This window comes from Salvia miltiorrhiza, chromosome 3, assembly GCF_028751815.1.
Source record: "Salvia miltiorrhiza cultivar Shanhuang (shh) chromosome 3, IMPLAD_Smil_shh, whole genome shotgun sequence".
Lineage (NCBI taxonomy): Eukaryota > Viridiplantae > Streptophyta > Magnoliopsida > Lamiales > Lamiaceae > Salvia > Salvia miltiorrhiza.
Window position 1 is genome coordinate 59903523 of NC_080389.1, and position 11367 is coordinate 59914889.

Below are 11367 nucleotides of genomic sequence, written 5' to 3' on the forward strand. Positions count from 1 at the left end.
TCGTGAGGAGGAGGTGAGAGGTGGAGGCGGCGGCACTCGTCGCCGGAATCGCGAGGAGGAGGTGAGAGGCGTGGGCGGTGGAAGAGGAGGAGGTGAGGGTGGAGGCGGCGGCACTCGTCGCCGGAATCGCGAGGAGGAGGTGAGAGGCGTGGGCTGTGGAAGAGGAGGAGGTGAGGGTGAAGGCGGCGGAAGAGAGAGAGAGAGAAAGAGAGAGAGAGCTTGGCTCGCCGGTCGGAAGCTTGTACCGGCAAGCCACGTCAATGACACGTAGGATCACGGTGCTAAAATTGGACACGGGGCATAGGTAGTGATATTAATTGGAACTTTTTAAATTCGTGCTAAATTTGGATTTCGCGTTAAGTTCATGATATTACATGCAATTAACCCAATTAAATACTAATTAATTATATTTATTTAATCTGAAAAGGGCAAATATGTCCACTCAAATCCAGCGAATTTTGGGATCCTATTAAACAAATCCCGAAAATTCCTCTCTTTCCATTTTAGGACCTGATCCGTTGATGAACATAATAAGTGAACATTAGTATGTTCATTTGTTTTCCTACGAACATATTGACGAACATTAATATGTTCATTTATTTTTCTATGAACATTAGTATGTTCATTTGTTTTCCTGTGAACATATTGACGAACATTAATATGTTCATTTATTTTTCTACGAACATATAGACGAACATTAATATATTCATTAGTATTTTCTGCTTAATTTTCATGGCTAAAAACTGAACTCCATTGAAATCACAACTGCAACCACTTCAATTTGTGAAAATACTTCATTACATTAGCGGCTCAACAACTCAACCAAGGCGATCAATTATTAAGAAAGAAGAAAGCACTCTGCAAAAAATAAGCTTCAAACTTCATTTATAACATCAAGATTCGAAAATACAGTAAAAAATAGGACAACTGATTTAGGATTATCCTTAATCCCACACTGTAATTTATACGAATAAGCAATTACTACTAACTGTCACATAAGAAATTTTCAAGCCAAATCCGAAATCTCTGTATAAGGAAAAGAATGCATTTTTTCCACCAAATTTTGCTGGAGAGTGAGGGCGGTGGCCATGGCACCTGCGGTGGTCGCCAGAGATCGAAAGAAAAGGGCGCAAATTTAGGGATTTAGGGTGCGGTGGCCGTGGCTCCACCTGCGACGACGGCCATTACCAAGGAAGGAAGGGATGGTGATTTTGAGGAGAGAGGGACGGACGTGGGAGAGCGGCGTTGCTGGTCTGGCGCGGCTTCGCCGGAAAAAAGACCTCCATTGTCAAGTATGAGAGAGAGAGAGAGAGAGAGAGTGGGAGGAATGAGACGTATTTGATTAGAGAGAGAGAGAGAGAAATATGAGCATTTAAGAATGTATAGATAGAGAGAGAGATTAAAATGACCAATTTAACCCTTTTGGCAATAAAATAAACGAAAATTATAAAAAAATTCAGTCAAATCAAAACCGTTGGATATTTTAGAATCAACGCACATGATTTGGTCTTCATTCTTTATATAAGGGAGTGGTCTTCATTGAACTCTCCCCTATATATATATATATATATATGCGCTTTCGTCCCGTGATTTATAAGTGACGAGTACACATCATAAGTTTATTTTGCTAAACAATAAAAATGATATTATTATTATTATTAAGACATGTCTGAAAATCAAGATTAATCAATTTAACCCCCAAAATATTCAATTTCGATTGTAAACTAGCTTGCAATGAATCCGATTGAGTTCTAACTATAACCGGCCTCCACGTTGTCAGGCATAAGATAGCAATAAAAGATTTTGGGGGGAAAATAAACCTTGAGCTAGGGCTTTTTCAACTCTCTTCTGCGCGGCAAGGAAGTGTGCGGATATTTTCCCTCCGGCGCCATTCACTCAGGCAATATGGCGGCGGCGACGGGTATTCAGAGAGGTGGCGGCGGGCGGCGAACTATGGTGGAGGACGATTCGAAGCTCGTCTTCGAGACTTCGAAAGGCGTGGAGCCGATTTCGAGCTTCGACGAGATGGATATAAAGGACGATCTCCTCAGAGGAATCTACAACTACGGCTTCGAAAAGCCTTCCGCCATTCAGCAGCGCGCGGTCGTACCGATTATCTCCGGACGTGACGTCATAGCTCAGGCGCAGTCTGGCACAGGAAAGACATCGATGATCGCGCTCGCTGTTTGCCAGATTGTCGATACCAAGTCCTCAGAGTACGTTTCAAGATTATTGTTGCTTTTTGATAAAGGTTAAAACGGTTAAGCTACATTGATGATTGGAATTATTTTTGAAATACTAGCTGTTATGGTTTTAAATTGAGATAGTTATAGTTTCCTGATATATGCCTTGGGTTGTGTGCTACTTGAAACTTCATTGTGGCAATTCAAACAGCAATCATGACACTGCCAGATGTTTTGTGATGGTTTTATTGGTGTTTATCAAAGTGTGGCCTCATTTAGTGTTGTTTCTTTTTTCTTAAAATCAGAGTTCAAGCGCTGATATTATCACCTACGCGAGAGTTGGCTTCCCAGACAGAGAAAGTAATATTGGCAATTGGTGACTATATAAATGTACAAGCTCATGCTTGTGTTGGAGGCAAAAGTGTGGGCGAAGATATTAGAAAACTAGAGCATGGAGTTCAAGTGGTGTCAGGCACTCCTGGCAGAGTTTGTGACATGATCAAGAGGAGAACCTTACGCACTAGATCAATCAAGTTATTGATCTTGGTGAGTTCTTTTTTTCTCGTCAGTTGATGTACCTGGCGTGGTTTGTGCGTGACATGGTGTAATTTCGTATGTGTTAATTTAATTTTTTTTGTCATGATATTATAAATTTAATAATGATTTAGTTCTTACCACATTTACTCTCTCTTTGATATCGCAAGGACGAGTCTGATGAAATGTTGAGCAGAGGGTTTAAGGATCAGATTTATGATGTATACAGATATCTTCCACCAGAGCTTCAGGTAATCTCTATGGGCGTGTGGGTATTTAAATTCAGTTTTACAAGTCTAGACTCCATGCTATGCTATGAAGTAGTCAGTTGCAAGCAAAAAATGTGTTCAATGATTTATCTTCTTTTCTATTTTAGGTTGAATTTAGAAGTAGTGGAATATAACTGTCCTTGGATTCTACTGAGTTCCTGCACCAGTAGTTTATGATTGTTAGAAGTGTATTTGTCTCTTTTCATTTTAAGTGATAAATATTGTACTTGATTTGCTGCAGGCATAAGCATATTTGATGTCAATTCGTGATAGACTGATAGAATTCTAGTTCTTAATCTGAAAACTTTGGATTGAAGACCATCTTTAGCTGGTTTATACAAAGATCTCTGTTGATGGTTTTGTCATTTTTTTGTCCTTTTCCTTGCTAGCTCTCTTTTATAATGAGATATATTCCCATAATAAAAGAAGAAAAGAAGATTTGTACTAATTTTAGGTTATATCTTGTTACCTGACTTATGCTCATGTGGATTTCTTAATAGTACTTGATTTGTGCAATTGGCGCTGCAGGTGGTGTTAATCTCTGCTACCCTTCCAAATGAAATATTGGAGATCACAAGCAAGTTCATGACTGACCCAGTTCGTATCCTTGTAAAGCGCGATGAATTGACTCTTGAGGTGCGTTTGCTTTTTTTTTTTTTTTTTTTTTAGTTTTACTATTACGGATAAAATTACCTTCTATATTTGCTTTCCAGATGAGATCTCACAGCTTTTAATTTTTATGTCTTGATGTTCCAAAACTATGTTTGTGACAGGGCATTAAGCAATTCTTTGTGGCTGTAGAAAGAGAGGAGTGGAAATTTGATACACTATGTGATTTATATGATACCCTTACAATCACCCAGGCTGTTATCTTCTGTAACACAAAACGGAAGGTAATTTTTCGGATTTCACGTCGTTGTTACATTATGTTACAATTGGTGAAGTGTTATCTATTCTGCTATCTTTTCTGTGTACCATATTTTTTGAATTGCCATACGTTGTTAGTAAGTTCTTGTTTTGAATGCCCTGCATTCTAGAATCAGCTGAAACTTCCTCAGTAACCTTAATATTAATTCCAGTTCTTCGGTAACCTTCGGCGCTTCGCTGTATTCAACATGCAATTAAAGGGAAAAGTTTCTGGAATTACAGTGCTCGCATAATTGGTTGTGTAGCATTCATGCAAACTTATGTCTCTCCTTTGTTTTTAACAGGTGGATTGGTTAACTGCAAAAATGCGTGAGAATAACTTTACTGTCTCATCTATGCACGGAGATATGCCACAAAAGGAACGTGATGCAATTATGGGAGAGTTTAGGTCTGGCCAGACTCGGGTTCTTATCACAACAGATGTGTGGGCACGGGGATTGGATGTTCAACAGGTACCAAGGCCACCTTCTTTTCTTTCACAACTTTAGAGGACTGCATATTTTTTATGAGAAGTTGCTCATGATGCTCTTACTATTACCAGTTCACCAAATCTTATTCTGATAGTGATTAAAATGATCTACTTACTTATGATCATCTCTATTTACTTAATAACAGACTTGTAATAGGCTATGAACATTCTTTGTTTGTTAAGGCAGTTAATGAGTTCTTCATATTTGTTTGTTCATGACTTCCATATCAGAAGGTATGCACTAACTTATATCCCGAGCTATTATTGATATCTTAAAAACCCAACCCAAGCTATCTTTTAGGAGTGAAGACATAACCAGTTTTAATCTTCTTGATTTTTTATTGGTTTAAGTTTCCGTTCGTCATCTCACATTTCTGTATTGCCTATAAAATAGGATGTTTGATAAACTTGTTTCAATTTAACAGGTATCTTTGGTGATTAATTATGATCTTCCTAACAACCGTGAGCTTTACATTCACCGCATTGGGCGATCTGGCCGTTTTGGAAGAAAGGTGAAAAGATAATGCATTTGATCAACTTTGACACGAAAAATAGAGCATCTCCAGATTCAATTTCAATGGATCTCTAAATCAACTACTTGTTTTTCTGTTACTGTTGCCATTGTACTAACATAAACTGGACTAATTTGGGTTGTGCAGGGTGTTGCCATAAATTTCGTCAGAAGTGATGATATCAAAATCTTAAGAGATATCGAACAGTACTATAGTACACAGATCGATGAAATGCCTATGAACGTGGCTGATTTGGTTTAGCTGGCTGCTTCTCGGTGCAATTCGCTACTAGAAACTTAGGCTCGGCAAAAACTTCGACGTGCGCAATGCTGGTTTTCGTCTTCTCATCGTTGTGCAATTGTAGACGAATTTATACCTGGTGCAACTCTAATTGTTCTATTTTGTTTCTATAATGTCTTTGCTTGTCACATGTCGTATAGATTCTCAACTGGAGTTCCAGTTTATTGTAAGTAATGGCTTCACGAATGTTGCTTCTTTCTTTTAATGTATTGCTATAATCCAGCCCATCTCATAGCAAAATTGGTGCATTCATTTTTTCATTATAACCTGTGAACAAAGGAATGCAAAAGCTGCATAAATTAATTATCTAAATTGAGAGATAATAACAGATTGTTATGACTGGTTCCCAATCAAATTCATCTTGTTCTAACTGTGGTAAAGAGCTGAGTAATTTCCTAAAAGACTATTATGTGTACAAGGGAGAGAATACATGAACATCGACATCTCTGCAAATTACTTGGAACATGGAAGTCTATTACCATGATCCACCACACAACTCCACATGTGGTCATACTACATGAACGAGGTGCCATATGAGCCTTGCCACTCAAATCGACTCAACGCAGATTGATATTGTCGATGTCAAGGCTTCATCTGCAATGGAGTATCCAGTGTCACAGCTTTGGCATTCGCCACAAAACCAACTCACAATAGCAACATGTGCTATCATCAATAGGTACATTCCAATATCCATAACCAATGGTAGAGATTCCACCTTTAAAACCATGACCGGAACAAACATCCCCGAATTGGTTCTTCTAACACAAGGTCCTCCCACCTTTTTCACAACATAGACGCAAGCTCATTATCTTTGGCTACGAGTTCTATATGATCGGTAAATTCAAATATAAGAAGCAAAAACATCAAAGTGCAACAAATATCTAGTAAACAGAAAGTAGCAAAAGTTAGCAAGTAGTGTCCCAAAGGATTGGCTCCAATAACATTAAATCTAAGTGTATGAGCAAAACAGGGGCTGTATACATGCATCTTGATTCTACAAGTGACTGGAGGCATCAATTCATTTCTCCCACAAAAGCTTCCCATTCAACTCATCTTAAAACAAATAGAGAATATTTGTATCATTCTAACACAGATGGATAATAACTGAAGATGGTATAAGGTTATACCCTTGGCCACCACAGGTATGATTGTGTCCCATGTAGTTCTGTTTCTGACATAGTAACTTCTAAAGTAACTGCACAATTAATCACTGACTTATTTGAGGTAATAGAAAATTTGCATAAACCAATAAACAACTTTAGCAAGTACAAGATGACATTCAGAATGATAATTGTCAACTGGTAATGGTTTTCCTTCATTCAAATTTTTACATACCAATATAACAAGGAGAAAAAGTTATATGTATTAACAAGTGCTTGTCTGGCTAGTCAGGGTTATATAAGAGGGTAGGCTTACTGAGGTTTAGGTGGATAGGATGTCGTAATGGAACAAGGTTGGAAATTCAGGAACCTGATGAGGACTCCAGATGGTAGCCAAGATATAGTAGCATGTTCTCTAGAGGTGGAGGCTCCATGCATTAAAACCACAAAGAGGATGGGAAAGCCTGAAAGTGCCTTAATATACTCACACTTCTTATATGGCAAGATCCCATACCATTACTTCAGGTGACAGGCCTGTGACTGAAGCCTGAAGTCCCTTCAGTGATGGAAATGAGTGGTGCATGCCCCCGGGTCTCCAGAAGGTGGAAGAACCCGTTCCCTCCATCCACTATGGGTATGGCAACCTAGTTGTCCTTTAGGATTGGGCTTCACATCTTCACCTAGGCATTTCACTGAATAGATCCCAAATGAGCCAAAAAAACTATGCAGATTTATCCCAAGAGTGTATTTAGATGACAAGTTCCTAACTCAACCAGCTTAAACAAGATAACGTTGAAACAATATATGTGGTCATAGTAAAAAGAGATTCTCCATAGTTAGACATACAATATTGCATCTACAAGAATAACAGCACTAGAGTATAACAGATTTAAAGTTCCGATACAGTAACAGAGTGACATGGGAAGGCTTTAATTATACCTTAGACCAGCAAGGCTAACATTAACGAAGTCTGTGCTTAATAACCAATATCGCTTGGATCTCCTGTGTACTCTGCAACCTGCTCAAGCTTCACATTAAGCAGCTCATGAGTATCGGCATCCCTAACCAGACCAGTCTCTTTTTCTGAATCCCGTTCCAGCAGAGTACCATACACACCCTTGTGCCTACCGCACAAAACAAGAACAGGGCCTCCACGCTTTGGAAGAGCAGTCTCTAGTAAATCCTGATCCACCCCTTGCACTAACTCCCTGCTCTCATCAACCGATATGTCACAAACCCCCGGCCCCACGACATCCATCACAACCCCTTTCTTCAAGAATAACCTCCCACCCTTCAACTCCCGACTAACAATCCTTACCCTTATATGAGTCCTCAACCAATTTATTCTCTCACTCCTTGCCTTCAACTTTTCTTGCCCATTCTTCCTCTCAAGATTTCTGTCATTTTTATCGCTATACATATCACTCTCTTTAACACTCAATTCCTTCAATTTTCTCATACACTTCTCCTCCCCCGCCGAACCCACCTCCACTACGTCCCTACTCCGAACTTTCACCTTATCATTGCTCTTCGACATCCTCACAACCAATAGATCTCCGCCATTTCTCACCTCCAAAATTTTACCTTTCATCCCCATCTCTCTCCCGTTTACTATCACAACCTCTTTATCTTTAACAAACCCTTTGGTATCCTTCTCTTTCAGGCCCTTCATCTTCTCCGGCCTGCCATTGCCATTCACATGATTCGCACCAGCATTACCATTTGTGTTGATCTGTTTCTCTGGCTCCGGATTTTCATCAATGAAACCTAACCCCCCTCTATCTCTTTTCCTTGTAACCTCAGCAATTTTCACGTCCTCTTTCGCATTGCGGCCAATCCCTCTACCCTCTTTCCAACCGTACCCAGAGAGCAATGCTGCACCAAAGCCATCCACTGGTACATCTTCGAATTCGTCCAACCCTGGACCATCCGGAAGGTTCCCCAAATCCTCCCTCAATCTCCTCAACTCCATATCCGAAATCGTTTCATAATTACCATTAGGAGCATCGATCGCAGCGCCCGACGGTTGCCGAAGATTGAGGCCATAGCCCGTTGAAGTATCGGTGGGTTCGGGATTAGAGCCGGGATCCAATTCGAATTGAACAGCCGCATCCTCACCGTTCGATTGGGAAATCGGCGGGAGATTGGGGAGGTTCTTGAGTTTTTTATTGGGGCGCCACGCGTTTGGGATTGGAGTAATCGGCTTGATCTTGGAATCCGCCGCCGCCGGAGCTTCGTCGGAGCGGAATTCGCTGACGTAGTTGATGGATGGAGAATCGGCCGCGGCATCGGATGGCTTTTTCAGTCGATTGGATTGGGGTTTCCCTTTCGCGTTGATGGAGAAGGAGAAGCTCATCGTAGCAGTCGCGCAACAAGATTTTGAAGAAAAACCCTTGAATCAATCTGATGATTGATGAAGACACAAATCCTAATTAGGGTTATCAGGAAAAGGGGGAAATTGCTATTCCGAACCTAATAATCAACACAGTCAAAGTTGTCGTTGGCCCGGCCCAGCCCGAAGTTGGTTCGGGCTCTAAAATATTTGGGCCAAAATCAGCTCAATGCTTTAGATATTGCAAGCACACTAGTTTCCAATTTAAATATCAATTGTGACCAAATTATTAAATTAGCTGAAATTACTACTTCCTCCGTCCATGATATCTGTTTTACTTTATAGACGGCACATGTTTTTAAAAAATAGTGAATAATAATAGGTATTGTTGTGAGTGAAATTTGTGAATCCCATTATTATAAATAAAAATAATATTATAAATAGATTAAAATAATAAAAATAGAAACAATGTGTGCAGGGAGGGAGTATTACTTGTTGAAATCATGATTAGCAAAGAAAGATTGGATGGAAATAGCCAAAGTCGGTGAGGGTACATATCCATAATCATAATCATATTCATTATTTATTTTTACTTGTTCATGCGCGACAGATCCCTCAATTTAAGTTTGAAAAGAGTTCCGATTCTAGGCATTTATATTCTATATGGAATAATTAATGACGACAAATTGAATTGAGATAGTAAAAACAAAATTACAAATCCTAGCTTAAAATAAAGTTTACACTATTTGTGTGTCTTTGTCGGATACTCGGGGAACAAAATGCAGCAATTTCTTCCAATGTTGGTGGTTTTTACTAATCGATATATAATCATTTTAAATGCTTGACTGTTTATATAAATAGGTGTGTGCCACACCAACTATGTGTGAAGATTAATTTTTCTAGTCCATATATAAAATATTTGAAAAATATGTGGAACATGGAATTACGATTTATTCTTGTGCTAGTAATTAATATTGTGAAATCACGTGTGGCTATGCCCTGTGAATGGGATCCATTTAAGGTGAGCAGTGATCTCACTTGGATGAAACTTTGGCTTTTCATAATTCTCTTCTTTATTTTTTCCTTTGTTTAATTTCTCTTCAAATTCTACCAACATCTCCAAAAAGCATTGAATTCTTCAAAGTCCATATCAAGAAGTTATCACCTTTGTGTGTGCGTTGATCAAGCGATAAGGGATTAATACTCAAGGCCAAAAGTCTTGAGTTCGAGTGCTCTGTGGCACGGTCTTTAAATTTCTTTATTAATACTGTTAATTTATCAAAAAAATAAGTTATTACCTTCTTTTTTTGCATGTTTCGTGGCGTGTGTATTATTGCCACAATAATTTTTTGGTATGTTTTAATTTCCCCTCATTTGTATCAAGTTTTCATGCTATGCTCGTTTGTCTATCACGTTAAAGAGTTTTGTGTATTGGATTCAAGATATAACTAACCTCGAATAGGGTAGGCAGCAACACACAACACTTTTCATAAGCACCTAGTGTTATATATAGCTAGGTTTTAATTGAAAGAATAATTATAAAGTGTTGTTCTACAAAATATATATATATATATATATGTACATGTTCATATACTCATTCACCTATCCTTATGATTTCTAAAAAAACGTGTAGTTAAGTACCGATGCCATAAAACGAAATCTGAAATCAATTTTATCGCGATCACAAACATCATAATCATTCGCTATAATTTGCACTTTATGTATATTATTCAAAAATATTAAAAAGAATATGTATCCAAATATGAAACTTTCATTTTCTTTTAGTCGTTGAATAATACTTCCTCTGTCCCATTATAAATGTCACATTATTTTTGGGCAGAGAGAGTAAGAAATATGTAGAAAGTAGATAAAATATATTGGTGTAAATTATTTAAATATTAAGTATAAAGAAAGAATATATTATAAAAAAAAGAATAAGACATTTGTAATGCAAAATCTCATTATGAAAAGTGAGATATTTGTAACGAGACGAATGAAATACTTGTTTATCTCAATTCTCACTTGTATGAATGCATTATTCTTGTCGTCATGCATTTTCAAAGAAACGGAAAAACTTCCACATCAACAAACCCATATTTTTCGACATATTTATAGACTTGACGGAATCCTGTCCAACTTGGGGGAACTTTTCAATTAAGGCAACTCCCGCCAGCTGCGAGTGAAATTGAGAGCTTTACACCATCAAATTTAAAAATATATATATATTAGATTAAAAAAGTAATATTAAAGTTTGAAATCAATTACAAATTGATTTTAAAATTGAGTGACAATTTTGTAGTTAAAATAAAATTGAAGATTTATTTATAAATTATATATATTTTGTTTTTTCTTTATCTTTTTTTTTGTTTTATTACTTTCTAAAATTGTGAAATTCGATTATTAATTATAAAATATTTAATATGCATCTCAAATTAAAGATCACGATAAGAGCTTTAATTTGATACTTTATATAAATATTTGAGTTAAAATGTAAAAATCATATTTATTTAAAGACTAAAATTTTATAAAATTCTCACTCATCTCTCATTTTTTTAGTAAATCTATTTTTTTTTTAACTTTTTTTTTGCCATTTCCTAATATCAATTTCTATAATTGTAAATTCTTCTTTATTTTTTTATCTTTTCAATATTTAGCTCAAACATATTCAATTAAAATTATTTTTTTTATTATATTTATTAATATGACAATTGAGTTGGTATCAATTTTATATAAATATAAAA

The 11367-nt window shown here is 37.2% G+C and overlaps 2 protein-coding genes across 16 annotated transcripts; one reads left to right on the forward strand and one right to left on the reverse strand.

The window, feature by feature from the left end:
* Positions 1 to 1631: 1631 nt before the first annotated feature.
* On the forward strand, positions 1632 to 5434 carry LOC131014968 (eukaryotic initiation factor 4A-3). Its single transcript, XM_057943144.1, has 8 exons — positions 1632 to 2216; positions 2489 to 2729; positions 2888 to 2968; positions 3515 to 3622; positions 3760 to 3879; positions 4198 to 4365; positions 4808 to 4894; positions 5042 to 5434. Exons 1-8 carry the CDS (start codon positions 1906 to 1908, stop codon positions 5153 to 5155), a joined length of 1230 nt encoding a protein of 409 aa, XP_057799127.1. The 5' UTR covers positions 1632 to 1905; the 3' UTR covers positions 5156 to 5434.
* A 42-nt stretch (positions 5435 to 5476) lies between these two features.
* On the reverse strand, positions 5477 to 8796 carry LOC131014966 (protein MOS2-like). 15 transcript variants are annotated; one of them, XR_009098398.1, is made up of 4 exons: positions 7234 to 8796; positions 6809 to 6986; positions 6322 to 6389; positions 5477 to 5972 (listed from the first exon to the last, which is right to left on the reverse strand). XR_009098398.1 is itself a non-coding variant. In XM_057943142.1 (2 exons), the coding sequence occupies exon 1, from the start codon at positions 8648 to 8650 to the stop codon at positions 7271 to 7273; it is 1380 nt and encodes a 459-aa protein (XP_057799125.1). In that variant the 5' UTR covers positions 8651 to 8796; the 3' UTR covers positions 5477 to 5972; positions 7234 to 7270. The 15 variants fall into 15 exon arrangements, 2 of the variants coding, with proteins under 2 accessions (XP_057799125.1, XP_057799126.1); XR_009098397.1 differs by having other exon boundaries at positions 6783 to 6986; XR_009098403.1 differs by having other exon boundaries at positions 5477 to 6018; positions 6783 to 6986.
* Between the last annotated feature and the right edge of the window lie 2571 nt (positions 8797 to 11367).